Source organism: Grampus griseus, assembly GCF_964374135.1.
Source record: "Grampus griseus genome assembly, chromosome: 2".
NCBI lineage: Eukaryota > Metazoa > Chordata > Mammalia > Artiodactyla > Delphinidae > Grampus > Grampus griseus.
In genome coordinates, this window is record NC_139018.1 from 84274631 (window position 1) to 84297126 (window position 22496).

The 22496-nt window shown below is 41.6% G+C and overlaps 2 protein-coding genes across 3 annotated transcripts in view; one reads left to right on the plus strand and one right to left on the minus strand.

Moving 5' to 3' along the window:
- Positions 1-14566, plus strand: part of RAD51 (RAD51 recombinase) — a gene marked incomplete at both ends in the record, with an annotated part of 30167 nt that extends 15601 nt beyond the window's left edge. The window contains 5 exons of one of the 2 annotated variants that reach the window (XM_082649271.1): positions 5004-5098; positions 11884-11997; positions 12334-12463; positions 12674-12795; positions 13811-14566. In XM_082649271.1, the coding sequence (XP_082505397.1) occupies positions 5004-5098; positions 11884-11997; positions 12334-12463; positions 12674-12795; positions 13811-13934 (585 nt within the window). The remainder of the gene's footprint in view (positions 1-5003; positions 5099-11883; positions 11998-12333; positions 12464-12673; positions 12796-13810) is intronic. The other variant, XM_082649272.1, reaches the window with a different exon arrangement.
- A 286-nt stretch (positions 14567-14852) lies between these two features.
- The window catches only part of RMDN3 (regulator of microtubule dynamics 3), a 28067-nt gene continuing 20423 nt past the window's right edge, over positions 14853-22496 (minus strand). Inside the window, exons 7-13 of the mRNA XM_082649270.1 lie at positions 19360-19420; positions 17683-17758; positions 17470-17547; positions 17130-17228; positions 16809-16862; positions 16589-16669; positions 14853-16290 (exon numbers count right to left, since the gene is read on the minus strand). Coding sequence (XP_082505396.1) covers positions 16237-16290; positions 16589-16669; positions 16809-16862; positions 17130-17228; positions 17470-17547; positions 17683-17758; positions 19360-19420 — 503 coding nt within the window. The 3' untranslated portion in view covers positions 14853-16236. The remainder of the gene's footprint in view (positions 16291-16588; positions 16670-16808; positions 16863-17129; positions 17229-17469; positions 17548-17682; positions 17759-19359; positions 19421-22496) is intronic.

Consider the following 22496-nt stretch of genomic DNA (forward strand, 5'->3'; position numbering starts at 1 on the left):
CTTAGTATGATAATCTCCAGGTCCATCCATATTGCTACAAATGACAATAAAAAATACCCCTCAGCCCAACAATGTATTACTTTGGTAAACTCTAAAAAGGATTTTGGAGAGAGAGACAGTTTTATGGAAAGATGAGTTCAAAATTAGAGGTGGTGGGTTTGAGATGTTTTGAACAAAATGGTATTACAGATCTTCCTTGATATACGATGAGGTAACATCCTGATAAGCCCATCGTAAGTTGAAAGTCATAGGTCACAAATGCATTTAATACACCTAACCTACTGAACATTGTAACTTAGCCCAGCCTACCTTAAACATGCTCAGAGCACTTACATAAGCCTACAGTTGGGCAAAATCATCTAATACAAAGCCTATTTTTTTTATAAAGTATTGAATATCTCATATGTAGTTTATTGAATACTACACTGAAAGTGAAAAACAGAATGGTTGTAAGTGTACCAGCTGTTTACCCTTTGGCTCAGGCAGCTGACTGGGAGCACAGCACACTGCTGCTGCCCAGCATCATGAAAGTATCGTACAGCATATTGCTAGCCTGGGAAAAGATGGAAATTTAAATTTTGAAGTATGGTTTCTACTGAATTTGTATCACTGTTTCACCATAGTAAAGTTGAAAGATTGTAAGTCGAGCCATAGTTAAGTTGGGGACTATCTGTATTTGAATCTAGATAGATTATACTCACTTCTCCCATGGGCAAACTTACTGATGGAGTTGGAGAATAACTGAAAGGAAATCTGCCTCCTTTTAGTTTTTTTTTTTTTTTTTTGGTTTTTTTTTGTGTGTGTGTGATATGCGGGCCTCTCACTGTTGTGACCTCTCCTGTTGCGGAGCACAGGCTCCGGACACGCAGGCTCAGCGGCCATGGCTCATGGGCCCAGCCGCTCCGCGGTATGTGGGATCTTCCCGGACCGGGGCACAAACCTGTGTCCCCTGCATTGGCAGGCGGACTCTCAACTACTGCACCATCAGGGAAGCCCTTTGCCTCCTTTTATCATTATGACAGAGGGGGCTTCCTAGTATCTTTCCATTCAGTGTGAATTCTTATCATCTCAACAAAATAACAGTCATTGTTGGAACTCATTTATAAATTTAAAAATCAAATATAAATTGTTCTCTTTTGTGTTTTTTTCCCTTATAAAACAAGTTATGAACTATCCTTCATAATTCTGTATTTAAATAGCACTTTATAAAAAATGTTTATTACATCATTGTAATGCAGTGCTATAGTTAAAGATGGTATGTGCCATAAAAAAAAATATGGATTTTGTTAGGATCCTGTGTCTTGGGTAGGGTTCACATTTTAGTGAAACACATATATGTGCAGAGGCTAATATTATGAGACTGATTTTCTGAAGTTACCCAAGAAAATCTGTCTCCTCATTTTTTCATGTTACAGATATGTCCATCAGTCAATACTTCTGTCTTGAAGTGGTGAATGCCATTTCTTTCTTTCAGTATTTATTTATTTATGTATTTAGGCTGCACCAGGTCGTAGTTGCGGCATGTGAACTCTTAGTTGCAGCATGCATGCAGGATCTAGTTCCCTGACCAGGGATCGAAGCTGGGCTCCTTGCATTGGGAGTGCGGAGTCTTACCCACTGGACCACTAGGGAAGTCCCGCCATTTCTTGAGATAGGAAAATATTTTGCTTCTTCATGAATAAATGTTTATCTAATAGCTAGAGGCCCAACTTCATGGTCTTCTGTTTTTCTCATCATTTTCCTTTCTCACTTGTCATCTTAATTGTGTTTCTCTCCTCAGTTGCTCTACTGATCTTTTCATTGCAACTAAAATGTCACCATATGACAGCCACGTTAGGATTCCAGTATCAAGTAGACCTAAGCCATGTTGGCTCCATCTCATACATAACTCCTAGTAGAAAAAGAGTTAGGGGGATAGGAGAACTTTTAGGATAAGAGGGGAAGCAATGAGAAGAGGAAGAGTGGTATAGTAAGCTGTAGAAGCTATAGCTTATTGCCCAAAGCACCATTAGAAAATTGTTAGCTAAAGGGAAATAGGAGTGTTTAAAATATCACCCAGACATGGGTCATTTGACATGATATGTGACCTTTTTAAATAGAAATGATTTCCCCATGTTGTTTTGGGTTTTTTTAATCTTATTTTTTTTAATTGTTATATTTATTTTATTTTTGGCTGCATTGGGTCTTCGTTGCTGCGTGCAGGCTTTCTCTAGTTGTGTTGAGCGGGGGCTACTCTTCATTGCAGTGTGCGGGCTTCTCACTGTGGTGGCTTCTCTTGTTGTGGAGCACGGGCTCTAGGTGCAGGCTTCAGTAGTTGTGGCTCGCAGGCTGTAGAGCGCAGGCTCAGTAGTTGTGGCGCATGGGCTTAGTTGCTCCACGGCATGTGGGATCTTCCCGGACCAGGGCTTGAACCCGTGTCCCCTGCGTTGGCAGGTGGATTCTTAACCACTGCACCACCAGGGAAGCCCCCCCACCCCATGTTGTTTTGACAGGGATTCATGTGGAATAAATATTTCAAGTACATTACACAATATAGTTGCCATGGCAACTCAGCCTATCACACTGATGCTCTTAAGTTGTACAAACAGACTCCTATATTGGAAATGTTTATTAAGTTGTCAGATAATGCCTATTAATAAACTGAAGGAAAATTCTAAAATATATCCTCTCTATAAAAATAACTGAACATTCACAGTTGGCTGAATAACTACGGATCTTTGATATTTTTTTCAGAGAAAAACAATTCTAATTCATTAATAATAGAAAGGATTACATGTCACCAGCCTAAGAGCTGGAACCAGAGGTATAGAGAGGGTGTTAGATTACTATTTAAATCTAAACGTTATCACCTCACATTTTTTCAGGTTTTCTCAACTTAAGCAAAACCCCACTATATATTAGATCTCTGTCTAATAGTGAAGTTACATAAAGTTGGGAGCCATACTTAGGTTACAAAAATGAATAGCCCATGCTTGTTCAAAGTTCTAGTATAATTTTAAAATTCTGAGAAGACAGTTTAACATAAGTATCAATTTTAAATGCACGTGCCCTTGACAGAAAATATGTCTTACAGAACTTTTCACATATAGTCAAGAATAAATGTGTAAAGAATCTACACCATAGCATTATAAAATGGTGAAAGTTCAAAACAACTTGCATCACTACAAAATAGGAAGAAGAGTTAAATTATGGTACTAAGCAGGTATTAAAAATAGCTACTTTGGTGGTGTCCCAGCCCAGTAACACAAGATGGCTGAAGTGGCACTGGGAGGGTGAGGTGGAGGAGACAAAATGCAGTGGGGTGCAGAGCATATAGTCCATCCCCTTGTGACTGGCCCAGCAATACCCTGGGACCATGTCCACTTCTCTGCTGTCAGTCGGCCTACCAATGCCATGCCAGCCACTCATGGCCTCCCTTCTCCCAAGGAGGTCTATTTAGCTGGAAAAGAACTCCCTCGCATGCTAGCACTAAAGATACAAGAAAGTGAGAGAAGGGAGAACTTCATCTTAATTCCTGGGGACTTAGCCCCCTGAATGTGAAGATTTTCTCCTCCCCCCAAGCAGGCAGCTTCTGCTTTCTGTCCTCTTGGCCAGTGGTTTTAAACATTTCCTCTATCAAGACCCTCTTTTGTTATATACATATCCTTTGCTCCTTTCATGGATTCCTAAGATTTGAAAGATTTATCTGCCAACCTGCATAATGATAGCGTAATCATTTCCCCCTTTCCAAATTAACAACGCCTTCTGTAATTGAGTATACGCTAAAATCAGTGCCCTAAGAGGTGGAGGATATCAAGTCTTCCAAGTACATTCTGTATGTCAGGCACTGTGCTAAACAGTTTACATGAATTATCTAATCTTCAAAACAGTGCCATAGGGAGATTTTATCTACATTTTACAGAAAATGTAGAAACTGAGAATTAATATTCTCAGGTTCACATAGCAAGTGGCAGAATCACATAAAAAGTGTTTGTATGAAAATGTATAGAAAGTGATCTGGAAGAGGACTCCTGTGGGAGATGGGAGTGATAAAGAAGAACTTCCAGTTTTTTACTTTTTTCTATATTGTTTGAATTTTTAATACAAGCATGTAGTACTTTTGTAATTTTGAAAAAATACATTTTCTCAGAAATAGGAAAAGAAAATTTTGGTGCTACCAGGCACTTAATGTAAACTGTCCTGAGGGATTTTCCTCAGAATTCAAAGGTGTATTAGGCTCCAAAGTAGATTTCAAGGGTGGAAAATACACTTTAGCAACATTCACTTAAAATCTGTAGAACTCAGGGTGTCTGGTGTGGGATAGGTAGCCTGAAACAGATTTCCCTAAGTTTAGTTTTCATGTCATTCCTCCATTTTCTTTCCTTTTTTAAAACTCTTTGTATTCTTCCTTTTCTGCTTTTGTTCATTTTTAACATCTGTGTGTACAATTGGAGCAAACATCTTTTTATTCTTTCTTGCTCATACTGTAGACGTGCTAGGGATGCCCCTGGGGTATTTCCAGTCTCCTTTAGCAACCCTAAGGAATGAACTCTGCTCAATAAAGTGAAGTGTAAGTGTGGTCTGCATATGCTAATATTAATTGGGTATTGGATCAGGGTCTCTTACTTATTAAAGCTAAGTAAATGATCTTCCAAATGTTTGTTGTCTTGAGAGAATTGATCGGTCGTGTGTTGGTATACAGTCATAGAATTAAAAAAAAAAAAATTAGAAGTTTTTTTTTTTTTTTTTAAGAATTTTGTCACCTACTTTGGTCTATATTTCCAAGCACTCCAACTCTGGCTAGACTCTAGCCTCACGTGTTATGGGACACAATGAGCCTCATATCTACTACTAACTGTATTTCTATCAGAAGTGAATGCCTCCTCCCTACCTCTGATTGTCACTTTAAAGTGTTTTTTCCTTTTGCTTTACTGGGCGTGGGAGGAATTATAGACCTATCATGAGGAAGTTTGTCAGTTATATTAGAAGTACAGTGTCATTTCCACTGTTCTTTTTCTCTCTAGCTTCCCATTGACCGAGGTGGAGGTGAAGGAAAGGCCATGTACATTGACACCGAGGGTACCTTTAGGCCAGAACGGCTGCTAGCAGTGGCTGAGAGGTAGGTTACTGGATCAGGTGAGAGAAATATGGCTCCATATGTCACTGTAGTGATTGCCAGGGCTAGTCTGGCTGAAGGGTGTCTCTTCTTCTCTCTTATTGCTCTGTATCCCAAAGTCATATGTGTGTTTCAAAAGAATAACCTTCCTTAGAGAAGAACATGCTCCTTTAGTCAAAAATCTATGAGTTGCTGTCAGACTGGATAAAAAACAAGATCCAACTATATGCTGCCTTCCAGAGAACCACTTAGATTCAAAGACACAAATAGGTTGAAACTAAAAGGATGGAAAAAAGATATTGCATGCAAAAGTAACCATAAGAGGGCTGGAGTGGTTGTACTAATATCAGACAAAATAGACTTTAAGACAAAAAAAATCAGTAGAGGCAAAGAGGAACGTTTTAGAACTAAAAGGTCAGTTCATGGGGAAGATATAACAAATGTAAACATATAGAAACCTAATAGAGCCCCAAGATATGTGAAACACAAATTGATATAATTGAAGGGTGAAATAGACAATTCAAGCTCACTGGGGCCTAATGCCTCACTTTCAATAATGGATAGAACATTTATCAGATGCCCTGATAAAGAGCATCTACAAAAAACCTACAGCTAGCATCATTTTAATGGTAAAAATCTGAATATTTTCTCTGTAAGATTGGAAATAAGACAAGGATCTCCACTCTCACTACTTATGTTCCACATTGTACTGTAGATCCTAGCCAGTGCAGTCAGGCAAGAAAATGAAATAAAAGGCATCCAGATTGGAATGGAAGATGTAAAATATCTTTATTCACCAATGATATGATACTGTATGTAGAGAATCCTTAGGAAACTACACACAAAAAACTGCTAGAACTAAATTAGTTTGTTGCAGGATGCAATCTTAATATGAAAAATCCATTGTACTTCTGTATACTGTAAATGAACAATTCAAGAATTAAGAAAATAATTCCATTCACAATAGTGTCTAAAAGAATAAAATACTTAGTAATAAACTTAACCAGAAGTTCAAGACTTGTACACTAGGGACTTCCCTGTTGGTCCAGTGGGTAAGACCCCGTGCTCCCAGCGCAGGGGGCCTGGGTTCGATCCCTGGTCGGGGAACTAGATCTTGCATGCCACAACTAAGACCCGGTATAGCCAAAATAAATATATTTTTTTTTAAAAAAAGGACTAGTACACTGAAAACTAACATTGCTGAGAGAAATTGAAGATCTGCATAGAGAAACATTCCACATTCATGGATTGGAAGATGCAATATTATTAAAATGGTAAGGGAGTTCCCTGGTTGCCTAGTAGTTAGGATTCTGGGCTTTCACTGCTGTGGTCCAGGTTCAGTCCCTGGTCGGGGAACTGAGATCCTGCAAGCCGAGGTGCAGCAAAAAAAAAAAAAAAAACCAAAAAAAAAACCACCTCCCCTCAAATTGATCTATAAATTCAGCACAATGCCTATTGAAATTCACCAAGACATTTTTGCTGAAAATGACAAGGTGATTATAAATTAATATGGAAATGTCAAGGACCCAGAATAGCCAAAACATTCTTGGGAGGAAAAAAAGAACAGAATTGGAGGTCTCAGTCTTCCCAATTTTAAAACTTACTATAAACAATAGTAATCAAGACAGTGTGGTGCTGCCATAAGGAGAGACATATGGATCAATGGAACAGAATTGAGAGTTCAGAAATAAACTGTTTGGGGACTTCCCTGGTGGCGCAGTGGTTGAGAATCCGCCTGCCAATGCAGGGGACACGGTTTCGATCCCTGGTCCAGGAAGATACGTGCCACGGAGCAACTAAGCCCATGCACCACAACCACTGAGCCTGCGCTCTAGAGCCCATGAGCCACAACTACTGAGTCTGCGTGCCACAACTACTGCACCTAGAGCCTGTGCTCCGCAACAGGAGAAGCCCCCGCAATGAGAAGCCAGTGCACCACAACGAAGAGTAGCCCCCACTCACTGCAACTAGAGAAAGCCCTTGTTCAGCAATGAAGACCCAACACAGCCAAATAAATAAATTTATAAGAAAAAAAGAAATAAACTGTTTCACTTATAGTCACTTGATTTTTGACAAAGGTGAAAGACAATTTAGTGGAGGAAATAATAGTCTTTTCAATAAATGGTGCTAATGTAGTTGGATATCCACCTTACCTTACACTATACATGAAAGTTAACTAAAAATGGATACCATTCTGGTGATTCCTCAGAAAATTAAACATAGAATTACAATATGATTCAGGAATTCCACTTCTGAGTATATACTCAAAAGAATTGAAAGCAGGGACTCAGTTACACACCAGTATTCATGGCAGCCCTGTTCACAGTAGTCAAAAGGTAGAAACAACCCAAGTATCCATCAACAGTTGAATGGATAAACTAAATGTCCTCTATACATACAATGGAAAATTATTCTCAAAATGTAAGGAAATGCTTACGGTATGCTACAACATGGATGAACCTTGAAAACATAATGCTAAGTGAAATAAGCCAGTTGCAAAAGGACAAATGTATGATTCCTCCTATATGAGGTACTTAGAGCAGTCAAATTCATAAAGACAGAAAGTGGAATGGTGGTTGCTAGGGGCAGGGGTGAGGAGAATGGGGGATTATTGTTTAATGGGTACAGAGTTTCAGTTTGGGATGGTGAAAAAATTCTGGACATGGATGGTAGTGATGGTTGCACAACAACGGGAATGTGCTTCCTGCCATTGGACTGTACACTTTAAAAAGATTAAAATGGTAAATTTTGTTATGTATGTTTACTATATATATGTATATGTATATATATATTTAAAGAATGATAGTCCTATATTTAGCTAAAATTATAAAACTTTTAGGGAAAAAAAAGAAGAAAATCTTTGTGACCTTGAAGTAGGCAGAGATTTCTTAGATACAACACAAGAAAGCATAGTCTATGAAAGAAAAAAACGATAATACAGAGTCAGTTTTCATTTATCAAAATTTGAAACTTCTGTGCTTCAAAGAGCACTATCAAGAAAATAAAAAGACAACCCAAAGAATGTGAGAAAATATTTGCAAATCATATATCTGATAAGGTTCTAGTATCAAGAATATATAAAGAACTCTCACAACCCAGCAGAAAGACACCCCAATTAAGAAATGGGCAGGGCTTCCCTGGTGGCGCAGTGGTTGAGAGTCCGCCTGCCGATGCAGGGGACATGGGTTCGTGCCCCGGTTTGGGAGGATCCCACATGCCGCGGAGCGGCTAGGCCCGTGAGCCATGGCCACTGGGCCTGCGCGGCCGGAGCCTGTGCTCCGCAACGGGAGAGGCCACAACAGTGAGAGGCCATGTACCACAAAAAAAAAAAAAAAAAAAGAAATGGGAAAGGACTTGTATAGACATTTCTCCGAAGCAGATGTAAAATAGCCAATAAGCACATGCAGAGATGCTCAACATTATTATTCAAGAAGAAATGCAAATTAAAACCACAGTGAGATACCACCACTAGGATGGCTGTAATGAAAAAGTAACAAGTGTCAGGGAGGATGTGAAGAAACTGGAACCCTAATACATTGCTGGTGAGAATGTAAAATTGTGCAGTCACTTTGGAAAAGAACAATGTGGCAGTTAAACATAAATTTGTCATATAGCCCAGCAATTTCACTCTGGTTATGTACCCAAGAGATATGAAAACATGTCCACACAGAGACTTGTTTGTGGATGTTTATAGTATTGTTATAGTGGCCAAAACCTGGAAACAACCCAATTGTCCATCCACTGATGAACGAATAAAATCTGGTTGATCCATACAATAGACCGCTATTCAACAATTAAAAGGAATGAAGTACTGATACTTGTTACAGCATGAATGACCCTCAAAAAACATGCTAAATGATAGAAGCTAGACATAAAAGACCACATATGGTTCCATTTATATGAAATTTCCAGAAAGAAAATCTGTAGCGGGAATTCCCTGGCAGTCCAGTGGTTAGGACTTCGTGCTTCCACGTAGGGGGCATGAGTTCAATCCCTGGTCGGGGAACTAAGATCCTGCATGCCACGAGCCAAAAATTTAAAAAATTAAAAAAAAAATCACTTCAGGTGTCTTTTTGTTTTTGACTGCGTTGGGTCTTCGTTGCTGCGTGCGGGCTTTCTCTAGTTGCGGCACATGGGGGGCTACTCTTCTCTGCGGTGCATGGGCTTCTCATTGCGGTGGCTTCTCTTGTTGCCGAGCACGGGCTCTAGGTGCGCGGGCTTCAGCAGTTGTGGCTTGTGGGCTCAGTAGTTGCGGCACACGGGCTTAGTTGCTCCGCGGCATGTGGGGTTTTCCCGGACCAGGGCTCGAACCGGTGTCCCCTGCATTGGCAGGCAGACTCTTAACCACTGGGCCACCAGGGAAGTCCTATTTGTTTTCTTTTTGAAAATAGCCATTCTGGCAGGTGTGAGGTAATATAGCTCACTGTGGTTTCAGTTTGCATTTCCCTTGTGATTAGTGATATTGAGCATCTTTTCATGTGCCAGGTGTTTGTTAAATATGCAAATTATCACAACTCTTCCCTGAGCATTGTGATTCATTAAGTCTGGTTTAGACCTAGGATTTTTTTTTTTTTTTTTTGTGGTACGCGGGCCCCTCGCTGTTGTGGCCTCTCCCGTTGCGGAGCACAGGCTCCAGACGCGCAGGCTTAGCGGCCATGGCTCACGGGCCTAGCCGCTCCGCAGCATGTGGGATCTTCCCAGACCGGGGCACAAACCCGTGTCCCCTGCATCGGCAGGCAGACTCTCAACCACTGCGCCACCAGGGAAGCCCGGAATTTAATTTTTTTAACAGAGTATTCTTATCCTTAGGAAGTTCTGGAAACACTAAGAGAAGTTGCTTATTTCCAACCAACTTTTTCCAAGTTGTGGGAATTGAAAGTTCTATGTGCTGCATCAGGAATGTAAGCACAGAGATCCCCATAGTCGTCTTTGTGAACTCTGTTGAGAGAAAAGCCAGGATGACTCTTTGTTTTTCTAGTAAATCTTCCATATTCTGACAGCAAAAGGTAATCTCCGTTCCTGATAGTAGATTATATCAGTGTTTCTTGAGGCAAGACTAGAAGACTTGTGCAGTACAGTACTTAGGCCTCTTCAGTCTTTTTTTCTGTCTTATAGTTATGATTTAAATAAAGAAAATTTTATCTCCTTATTCCCATTTGGTCAAGATCCCAAGGTAAAACTCTATCTTCACTTCATTTTCTTATCTCCATGCCCAGACTCAACAAATTCATCATCATCAATCCACTTAGTACAAGAGCTATACTTCCATTCATGTTGATAATGGTGAAGAATAGCTGGTGAAATGTCCAGGAAAGTGCAAAGACTGCATGTGCCTAATATGATGAATCAATTCATCATAAGATGTGGAAAATTCAGTTGGATAGAGTGGGATCTCCTGATATTGTGGTTCAGCTTATTGCAGTGTTATTTCAAGTGCTAGAACATTCTTTTGTTTTTCTATTCTTTTGGGTAGGAAAAATGAGAGGAAAACTATTTACTAAAGCTAAGTCTCAGAAAAATAGGTTTGACACAGTGTATGCTGTTGTAATGATCAGAATCTACATAGAATAGACTACTTTTTAAAGACTGATAAAATCTTAAGCATAGAAGTTTTTGGTTCTCAAGGAATTATAGCACACTGATTTTGTTTAAACAGATTATCTTTTGAACTGTTACATAAGGGAGTCAGTATTATACTTTTAGACTATAATGATTTTAGGTAACATTAATGTGAAAATATTACTTGAGTTAAAGTGATGATATATAATTCTCTTTTGGTTTGGGTTATAGATAATAGCTGTATTCAGCAAAATTTATTCAGAATGTACTAGGTATAAAAAAAAATGTGCTAGTTGGAAAGGCCTAGTCTTTTCCCTCAGGGAATTTGTTGTCTAGTAAAAGAATGGCAGGTAGCTCCTCACAAGTGCCATAGAAAAGCCTAAATCAAGTTTTCTGTAAGTGCAGAAGAGGGAGAATCACGTCTATTTGAGAGGTGCAGGGAAGCTTTTATAAAAGTGCGGGTATTTAGTTGTCTTGATAGATGGATAAATCAAACTACCTTTGAAGAAATGGGGTCCCATTAGCATACATTTAATGAGAAGTTGTCTTACTTGGACCACCTTGAGTATTCATGTCTTAGGAAGCAGTTACAAAGGTGAGAAAATATAGATTGTTCTAAGAAAATAGGAAGTATTTTTAAATGCAAAGGGAAGAAAAATCATTATTGAGGTATAAGATGAATTAAGGTATCACTTATTTAACCATACTAGATACATGTCACATATTCCATAACTGTAACTAGTTACTAGCAAGAAAAAAGGGGAGAATAGATGAAATATACTTACTTCTCTTAAACCTCTTACAGTTTTGAGTCCTTAGAAGGTTTTTGAGCTTAGAAGGTTTTATTCCTATACAACAGCAGTTTATGTATGTTTTTAATTGATCTTTGATTGATTCATTGTTTTTGTTTCAGTCCCAATTCTGTCATGCTGCCCTTTGTTTTTCCAGGAGACCATTGTTTCCTTATATTTGGAAATTTCTCATTCTAGTTCAGGAGTCCTCAAAAAATAAATTTGATTTATTCTGAAGTCCTGCCAGGTAGATCTACTCTAAAGCAGTTGCTGTCATCTCTTTATAGTTTCCCTGGGCTTCCTAATAGAAAGGGAATTATATTCTTTAGCCTTCTTACTATCATTTCTTACCTACCCATCCAGGTAATTTCGTTGTTAGAGATGAATTTCTCATCTGCCTTAGTTCTGTGTGCAGCCTCAAAATGTTCTTTCTTCTAGATATGGCCTCTCTGGCAGTGACGTCCTGGATAATGTAGCATATGCTCGAGGGTTCAACACAGACCACCAGACCCAGCTCCTTTATCAAGCGTCAGCCATGATGGTAGAGTCCAGGTATGTGGGCAATAGAAGATACTGAATATGTTCCCAGAGCCCTTACCCTGAATCTTGTACATGCGGCCAATTTGATAGTAGCTTGAATTAGATATGGGGAGATTTAAGTTTTAGTTCCTATTTTGCTACTCTTTGTCGTTTAGGTCAAGTCGCTTTTAAAATATGAAGCTATAATCCACCTGAACTTGTTGGAATTTTTTACTTTGTTAAAGGGTTATTCAGAAATGGATGCTGTATAAATAAATAATATATAACTATAAAATTTCAGGGTAATGGGAAAGAGCAGAATATGACATGGGCTAGAAACAGGCTTCAGAGAATCCATGTTCCCTGTAGGTATGCACTGCTAATTGTAGACAGTGCCACCGCCCTCTACAGAACAGACTATTCGGGTCGAGGTGAGCTTTCCGCCAGGCAGATGCACTTGGCCAGGTTTCTGCGGATGCTTCTGCGACTTGCTGATGAGGTAAGTTGTGGGTAGGGACAGAGAATGCCTACTTTCAGGGGCCATGAATTCTAGTAGCCTTGCTGGGAGGCCAGGGTACCAGGGCCTGGTATCATCAAGTTATCAGTTAGATATAGAGACTTCAGTCATTCATTGCTTTATGGGGGATAAGCAGTAAGTCTCTTGGAATGTCTGACCACAAAAAAATGACATTTATCCTTTCCCTGTCAGTTTGGTGTAGCAGTGGTAATCACCAACCAGGTGGTAGCCCAAGTGGATGGAGCAGCCATGTTTGCTGCAGATCCTAAAAAACCTATTGGAGGAAATATCATTGCTCATGCCTCAACAACAAGGTAAAGTGATGGGAGAGATGGCTTCATCATGGAATGTCATATTAACTGTGCAATAGACATGAAGATAACATTTCCATTTGAACCTTGTTAACTGCTGCTGTTGTGTAATTAGACACGGGAGCCCTTGCTTAACCTAATTGTCATGCTCTGGTTAGAACAGGTGTTTGGCTTTTAGTTCATAAAGGAATTAAAAGCTCTCATATGTGGAAGAATAAATATGAGCAATTGATATCTCATTATTTTTTAAAAGGTTTCAATATGGGAAATCCACTGGGGGGCAGGGGTGAGCAGAAATGCATTCCTCTGGATTGCAAGTGCCCTAAGGCAGTGGTCCCCAACCTTTTTGGCACCAGGGACCAGTTCTGTGGAAGACGATTTTTCCACGGGGTGGGGGTAGTGGGGGGGGTGGCCAGGATGGACGGTTCAGGCGGTAATGCAAGCGATGGGGAGCGGCAGATGAAGCTTCGCTCACTCACCCTCTGCTCACCTCCTGCTGTGCGGCCCAGTTCCTAACAGGCTGCGGACCAGTACTGGTCCACGGCCCGGGGGTTGGGGACCCCTGCCCTAAGGAATACAGAAAGATCCCCAAAGTCCTTCTAGGAAGTATATATGTCTAAAAAATTTTTAGATCTACTATAAATAGTCAGGAATATAATTTTTTTTTTTTAATGTTGAGCCTTCTTTTATTTATTTTTGCTGTGTTGGGTCTTCATTTCTGTGCAAGGGCTTTCTCTAGTTGTGGCAAGCGGGGGCCACTCTTCATCGCGGTGCACGGGCCTCTCACTATTGTGGCCTCTCTTATTGTGGAGCACAGGCTCCAGACGCGCAGGCTCAGTAGTTGTGGCTCACGGGCCTAGCTGCTCCGCGGCATGTGGGATCTTCCCAGACCAGGGCTCGAACCCGTGTCCCCTGCGTTAGCAGGCAGATTCCCAACCACTGTGCCACCAGGGAAGCCCAGGAATAGAATTTTTTAATTATAATAACTTTGGTGCTTTGGTCTGTGTCTTTGTCCCAGACTGTACCTGAGAAAAGGAAGAGGGGAAACCAGAATCTGCAAAATCTATGACTCTCCTTGTCTTCCTGAAGCTGAAGCTATGTTTGCCATCAATGCGGATGGAGTAGGAGATGCCAAGGACTGAATCGTTGGGTTTTTTCCTGTGATAAACCTTAAGTGCTGCAGCCTAATGGAGAGGACTGCTCCCTGAGGTTCTTCACAGGCCTCTTCCTGTTGTGACTGCCAGGAAAAGGCTTCCAGGAAAACAGCTATTATATCGGCTTTTCTTACGGTGTAAACACGAGACAGGTCAGTAGTCACAAGCTGATCTGAAATGTTTATTCCTTCTAGTATATTAATCTCTATGTGAATTCTTTGGTTTGGGGGTGTAGGTATGAAGTACCTTTGACATCATAGTGCCTTGGGGTTGACTCAGGACTAACGGCTATTGGCCAATCTTATGTCTCTAAGAGAACTAAAACTGGAGAGACCTGGCTTCTCTCACTGTCTGAATAATGTTGGGGAAAAATATGCCTGAGCTATGTGGCAAAGGGAGTGGGTCTCCTCACAGGTTTTTTTTTTTCTCTGCCAGTAAAACTCTTAAATCAGAAGCAGGTAAAGTTTGTGTGTCTGAATTAGCTTATATAAGAATGTTTTTTTAGATAAGGGTTATTGAATAGGCCTGCTGGGCTACCAGCCCTTCACCATCTACTCTTTTTTAATGCTAAGAGCAATTCAAGATAGTTCCGGAATCTTAAACATTTCGGAAGCTCTTCAAGTAAGATTCAATGTGGGACTGCTAATAAAGTAGTTATTTGTAGTGAATGTGCTGCTTGTAGGAGTTATTCTGGTACAAGCTGAATATTTCAGGATAGGGCCTTCATAATATAGTTTTGGCTCTGGGTAGGGTGATCAGTTTCTATTGCTTTAAAATTGAAAATTTAAAAGGGAAGTCCCACATTCAGATGATTCATTTTATACTCCTTTAACCTTTAACCTAATAGAAGATCTCACAAGATGGCTACACCATGGCTTTCCTGTGGCCTTTGTTTTTATTCTTTAAGTTTTGTATTGTATAGGGCTGGTTCTTGCCCAGATTATTCTACTTCAGGGGTTTGAGATACTCCTTCCCCTTCAAACTTCTACCCAGGATGGGTTCTAACCAACTCTTCCAATTTCAAAGGGCTTCTCGGCTAGTATTAGGAGAGGCAGTGCAAATCTCTGCTGTTGCCAGTGTTGATCCTACTATATGTAGGGAGATAGGAAGATACAATTTAATGCAACTTTGTTTTAAAAACAGTTCTGTTCCGTGACTTTATAGAACAGAGTACCTCCTAGGCTTCTTTTGTTTCTACATTACAGAACAAACCTGGGATGAAATAATAAAGCCACAGTAACAGATTCTGGAATGGAAGCTTGGTTCTTAAATAAAAGCATCTCCATCTTTTAGTCCTATAAAGTATTTAAGTGACCTTGACCTAAAAACTTCTCAATTTTTCTTGTAGGGAGGATTTTCTTTTCAGATGGGATTAGGCTTTGTGCTATTGGCCCTGAGAGGGTCAGGGAACACCTGCTTAGTTGGACTAGGCCTTGTTAGGCTAAAAATAAGCTCTTCTTATGTTTTACATTTAACTAAAATTTTCTCTGGAAGTATTATTAACCAGAGAGCTCATTCTAAACTATTTGGTACTGTTTTTCTACTTGTCTGCAATAGTCTCATAGTAGAAAACAGTTATGGAAGTGTGAAGCAAGAATAAGGAGCTATAGCAAACATAGAAAGGGGATTATAATCACATCTAGTTAAATTTGGTTTATTTCAGGTTTGTACCAAAATATATTCTAGGCAGCTCCTCAGATCATCATTTTCACAGTCTCATAAGCCTTATGCACTGCTGTCGTTCAAAAGCTGCCAGGACTCTGGAAGTCAAGTGGTCCAGCCCCTCGGCCCAGGAATACAGTTACAATCCACATGATAGGTTGAGAAGAGGCGATACCCATGGACTCTCCGACCTTTTATCCGGGTAGGTTAGGGTGTGATTTTAGGACTATATACTTTGGTGTTGAATAGTAATCAGTGAAAAAGATTAGAGAGTAGAAGTTCTATGTTTTGTTCCTGTAGCTCTTTGGAGTTTCATCCACCTCACCAGCAGTTGGAAGACAGCCTTCAGTGCTCTACCCACACTAGTCTTGGTTTTTCAAGAATTCACTTTACGGAGAGAGTAACAGAAACCCGGGCCTCAAGTACTTCCCCAATTTCAGATTAGGTAACGGATTAGAATAAGTTAACCAGTAGACAATAAGAAGAAGTTGGGGAATGGTGGCAGGTAGCAGTCAGACCTAGGAGTCAGGACACTCCCTTAACCAGTCTTGCCTGATCTAAGCAGAATCTAAGAGAAAAAAGACTTGATTTTTTTCCCCCTCGAGTCATGAAGGCCATTGAAATGTGATTATTCTCCTAAAATTACTTCCAATTCTTCCAGGTCCTTCTGGAAAGCTGAATCCTAGGGAGACAAGAGAATAAGACTAGGACTCAAAATCTAAGCCAACATTTCCAAAACCATTGGTACCTGAGAATGGGCCCTTTGCTTCCTTGCTAAGCTGTTATCATAGTCTTTTTCCTACTTTCCCAGAAGAGCCTGGAACCTACGAAATCTGTCTCCTCCCCTAGGGGAGATGTATACGAAACAGCACACATGCAAAAGGAGGAAATAAGACCTCAAGGGAAGATATTCTTTCCTGAAAGGGTCACATAATGACTCAGTGAAGGATCCCTGTGTTAGTAAAGGTCTTAAGTATTACCTCTTTAGTGACATTTGGCAGCTCCAGGGCCAACTTCATCCACCGTTTAGCTTCAGGGTTTTTCCCTAGTTCTCTGTAGCACTGAGAAGACACAACAGTGAAAACCTGGGAGAAATGCCACCAGGAGACTAGAAGGGGATGAATATTTGTGCCCTCAGGAGTTCCTAGAAATATCAACACACATACTTTCATCTATGTTGAAATAGGCAGGTGAGTTTACCTTGGAAATATATATCCTTCCTGCTTTGGAAAATCCTGGCTGTAGTTCTTCAGCCTGAAGAAGGGAGAACACATTTCAGTAAGGTGTTCCAAAGTCCAAGTCAGGCTAAAGTTTATTAGAGAGTTCCAGTCCCCAACCTGGAGATTGATTCAGTGAATCTATATTTTTTATAAGCTTTTCTGATGGTTCTGATTTTCCCATAGAACAGGCACACATAAAACTGCCCTCTACTTAAAACCCCTTCCAATAATGTCCTTAGGAAAAATAAGGTCACTCTGGCCTTTCTGGCTGCTGTCCACCCTTCCCTTCCTTCCCCAATACCTTTAGGAAGCTCTGGAGGGCGTCCTCCACAGTGGCACCGAGAGGGCTTTCACACAAGGCTGTCGCAGTTTTTTTTTCTAGCCAGCTTAGGTGAGAGACCTGCCACCAAGAGATCAAGGTGTGACTAAAAACTTAAGTATCTTTAGGAACATTGAATGTTCTGTACTGAAAGCAAACAGGGCCAAATAGGACCGGGTCTAATCACCACTAACGTGACCACTTAGAAGAAATAACACATAAGCCAGACCAGGCTGAGGACACTGCTCTTCCTTGTAAAGGTGATCAGTGTCTCAGGACAGTTAGTTAGGGCCCTTATGTCAAGCCCTGAAATTTAGCTTACCTGGTAGCACCACCTGCCAAGGAGAAAGTATGCCATGGGGTTTTCTGGCTTGAGAGCAATGGCTTTGTCCACATGCTCCTGAGGAGAAAATATAAATATAAGGGAACAGAGGCAAGTCACAGAGGCTGCAGGAACACCTTTGCAAGGAGCTAGGATGCAGCAGGGAATCTGGACTAGACCAGCACCAGGGAAGGAGGAGAAGCCTTTCCTCACCTTGAAGCTAAAGCCACTCTGGATGCGCCTCTGGATGCCCTCATGCTCAGCCAGCTGACCACAAAGCACTGCATACCTAGGGGGAAGCAGCAGCAAGCTCAGGGACAAGGACTGAGTACCGTCCCTGCCAGTACTGGGATTCCCACCCACGGGCAATTGCACTGCGCCTGCATCCTTATCCAGAGATGAAAATATCATTTCCATCTGTACTTAATTCCTCTTTTCACAGACTTGTGGTCCCAATTCATATTCTTTAGCAGATACAGTGGTAGGCTTACAATTCTCCAAAGTACCCTAGGTACAAAAAAGGTGGGTCTTCCACATTAAAGCTCTCTTATACTTAATATTTAGGCAAGGTCTCAGTCCAAATTTCCCCTCATAATGAGTATAGCCATAGCTATCATAAACACTTAAGCAGGTATCTAAAAATCAGCATCAAAGTATAAGAGACCTGAGTACACTGCTTTTTGTCTCCTGAGCAGACATTGAAGAAGAAGGTCTCATTAGCCTTGGAAGTATACAGGTATATCATTGGGAAGCTGTTTGGGAATGGGATTCTCTAGGAATTTCTAATGTTAGCTTGGGAACCAACAGAAGCAGAGGAGGAAGAAAAGGCCTCCGATTTCAGCCCTCTCCTCTACATCCTCCCTCCCAGGAGAACAAAGACAGCCAGCTTCCTATCTTCTGCCTTCAGAAACAAAGGCAGAAGATATTACCCCCATCCCCTCTGCATTCTTTCTAGAAGCACAGTTGACAAATGAGTGTCTAAAGGCCCAAGTTGCTTTTTTGTGTACTCACTAAATATCTGGGGGTATTTGTATCAGATACTTCCAGAGGCTCATTTCCAGTTTAGTCCAAACAGCTGTTCCCCAGGAAAAGCTAAGAAAGTATGAGGTCAATTTCCATCCTTGGGACCCCAGGAGCCCCAAGAGAGCCCACAGGGAAACAGCACCCGTGACACCCAAGAAACAATGACCTGGCGTCTGAGAAGAGGCGCTGCAGAGACAAAGTTTCAGCAACAGATAGAGAAACAGCCTCTCCCAGCTCACAGTCTGAGGCCAGGGTTATGGGAAGCAGGGAGGTGGAAAAGGAACATTTTCACTAAAACTGAGGCGCTGGAACCACGCCCCCAGGACACAGGTTGGCCCTGACCCACATGGGTAGGCAGAACTTTGCCTCATGTCAGACCACAGACAGGGCTGATGGTTTTGGAATATTAGTGACTGCTGAACTTCCTGGGGGTGAGCTCACATCTACTTTTCCTCACGCGAGCCAAGCGAAGAAGCCAAGAAGCCAAAGTCCACCACCAGCCAGGGATCGCAGCTATGGGAATGAAGAGCTTGTGTGGGAGAGGGGAACTGCCAACGTCCCAGCCTCTCTGAGGAGCCAAGAACCCACAAATTTTGTAGCCAGGGGTGACTAACAAAGCTACTCGTTTCTCCAAGCTTCACCAGAAAGAAAAACTATTCCCCCTTGCCTCATCCCCAAGGCACTTCCCAAAGCAAACTCCCCTGGGTCCCTAGCTTGGGGAAGGATGGGACATATGAAAGTAAAGGCCAGAGCTCCCTCTCCTGGTGCCTCTGGCAAATGCCTCTTTGGCCACAGGGCAGAGAAACAAAAGGGCTCTCCACTCTAACCCATGCTGGCTCTTCCTGGGACCCTGCGGGGTGTTATTACCACTGGTGACACTCAGCATTCTCATTCCCCTTCTCCAGAGCGGCCTCCGCTGCTTCTTTTCCTGTAAGACAGAGGTGATCCAGAGTTGACAAGGGCTCCCATGCACCCTTCCACGGGAAAGGCTGTGGGAAGAATGACTGCTTTAGCTCTCACCAACCCCCACCCGAACGGGACTTGTAAATACTTATGCACTTGAGCAGAATGAAGAGCTGCAAATAGCTTTTCAGGGATGACTTCTGCTTCACCTTGTTCTCCCTATCCATCGTCAGCTGCCCCAGCTCCCTTATTTTTATAATACCTACCTGATACGCTTGAAGCATTTCAAATATAAAAGGACTCAAAAGCAATCAGAAACTGTCCCCATAGACCGTTACCCTGGAGAGTTTTTGATTTGGGGTCTGGATAGGCTTCAAGGTGTCCATGAATCCCACTGAAGTTGTATATAATTTTAGGTATATGTGCATTTTATTGAGGAGAGGGTCCACAGCTTTGATCAAATTCTCAAGAGGGAGACTTCCCTGGTAGCGCAGTTGTTAAGAATCCGCTTGCCAATGCAGGGGACACGGGTTCGAGCCCTGGTCGGGGAACTAAGATCCCACATGCCTTGGAGCAACTAAGCCCATGTGCCACAACTACTGAAGCCTGTGCACCTAGGGCCCGTGCACCACAACAAAGAGTAGCCCCCGCTCGCCGCAACTAGAGAAAGCCTGTGTGCAGCAATGAAGACCCAGTGCAGCCAAACAAATAAACATTAAAAACAAATTCTCAAAAGGATCCATGATCTAGGAACATTAATCATGGCCCTAGGCCAGAACTCCTCACCAGAGCCAAATGGACTGGGATCTGACCAAAGATGAGTTTCATGTAGTTCTTCCCCAAGTTTTCCAGGCACCCAAACTAACAGAAATCAAGGCCTAAACACATGTAGGCTCTTGACAAGGGTCCCCTAGAATGTCAAGGAGCTGGAGCCCTTCAGATGAGGACCATCACGCCTACACACAGGAAAAGAGAACACTGCAAAATGGGAAATCTGATTAGAACAGAGAGGGCTTCCATAAAAAAAAAGAATGAAATAATGCCACCTGTAGCAACATGAATAGACCTAGAGATTATCATACTAAATGAAGTAAGAGGAAGACAAATATAATATCACTTATATGTGGAATGTAAAAAAATGATACAAATAGGGACTTCCCTGGTGGCACAGTGGTTGGGAATCCACCTGCCAATTCAAGGAACACGGGTTCGAGCCCTGGTCCGGGAAGATCCCACATGCCGCAGAGCAGCTGAGCCAATGCACCACAACTACTGAGCCTGTGTGACACAACTACTGGAGCCCACACATCTAGAGCCTGTGCTCCACAACAAGAGAAGCTGCCGCAATGAGAAGCCCCTGCACCGCAACGAAGAGTGGCCCCCACTTGCTGCAACTAGAGAAAGCCCACACGCAGCAACAAAGACCCAATGCAGCCAATAAATAAATGAATTAAAAAACTTTTAAAAAAAGGTACAAATAAACTTATTTACAAAACAGAAACAGACTCATATAGAAAACAAACTGGTTACCAAAGGGGAAAGAAGGGGGGAGGGATAAATTTGGAATTTGAGACTAACAGATACAGACTACTACATATTAAGCAAACAAGGACCTACTGTATAGCACAGGGAACTATATTCAATATCTTGTAATAAACTATAATGGAAAAGAAACTGAAAAAGTATATATATGTATAACTGAATCACTTTGCTGTACATCTGAAACATTGTAAGTCAACTATACTTTAATAAAATTTAAAATTAATAAAATTTTTTAAATGGTGAGGGCTTGGAAGACAGAGAACAAAAGTAATGGGTTGAGGTGATAGGCTGGCTATTCTGAAATGTTTCCTCATGTTTAAGTGATAGTAATCATGGTATAATTTTGTATATGCAACAAATACATTTAAAGAGAGCAGATGAGAACCCTACATTCCCCTATCCAAGCAGAACCATACGGCTCCACCACTGAGGGACATTTTCTCTTAGGGGACTTCTCTCCGCCCCCTTCAAAGCACTATCTCACTAGGAAAATAACGGTGAAGAATGAGGCAAACCAGTTCCCGCTGCCTCCTGGTGGTCCAGCTTCTAGAGAAAGAACAAAATGAAGAACTTTAGGTCCAGCAAGGTTGGTCCTAAAAAGCTAGAATCCCAGAGCAGTCTTCAAAGATACTGCATAGTCCTCTGACCTCCAGGAGGAACAGATTTGTCCAAGGTGCTATACTCAGGAAGCCAGACCAGACCAGTGTGGGCTTCGCTGCTCCTCTAATCACTGCCCCACCTCCACCTGTAGGGTTCATGTTGGCTGTTAGTACACAGAGATGATCAAAAGGGAAAGGAAAGGTGGTTGTTGCTACCAAGAGTGCAAAAAGCAGCCCCAAAGGCTGATCAGAATCCTCACCTGAAATTTACGAGGGGAAGCAGAAACTGTTTTGAAAAGAAAGAAGCAAGCTGTGTCCCCTGCATCAGCAGGACTCTCAACCACTGCACCACCAGGGAAGCCCCTCCAGGGACTTTTTTGAAGATCTATATCAAACATTCAACTCAATTGACCTTTCTATATTGGCAGAATTCTATAACTGTTTAGAATAATGATCTTGAGGTACTGTCACTCTACATTATCAAAGATTCAATGTTTGCAGGACTGTACTTATAAAAGTGGGAAAGCAGTTCACTTAACTTTGGATAACTGAACCACAAGATCTGGAAGTCCACTGATGGTGCCTGACTCAAAGGGTGTGTAGGTAGGCAGGACACATCACCTTCCCCATAAAACCAGTCTCTATTTTTAAAGTCCCAGGGTTCTCAATGACCTCATGACAGAGAAGGACAGGCCTTGAACCTGGCACAAGTCAGATGTACCCTACACCCCCAGGTACAGATTTTGACAACAGAGTTGCTAAGTAGACCCCAGGGACTTCTAACCTAGCAGTATCCTCCCAAACTGCTCCTTCTGGGCATTCACCAAACATACTCCACTCATTCTTAAACACCTGCCCCACAGGCTCCATAACTGAAACCAGATTCCTAAGCAACAGCAAAAAAAACCTCCTCAGATTAAGAAAGGTTGTGCCTTTTGTAGTTGAGGAATGAGAACAAAG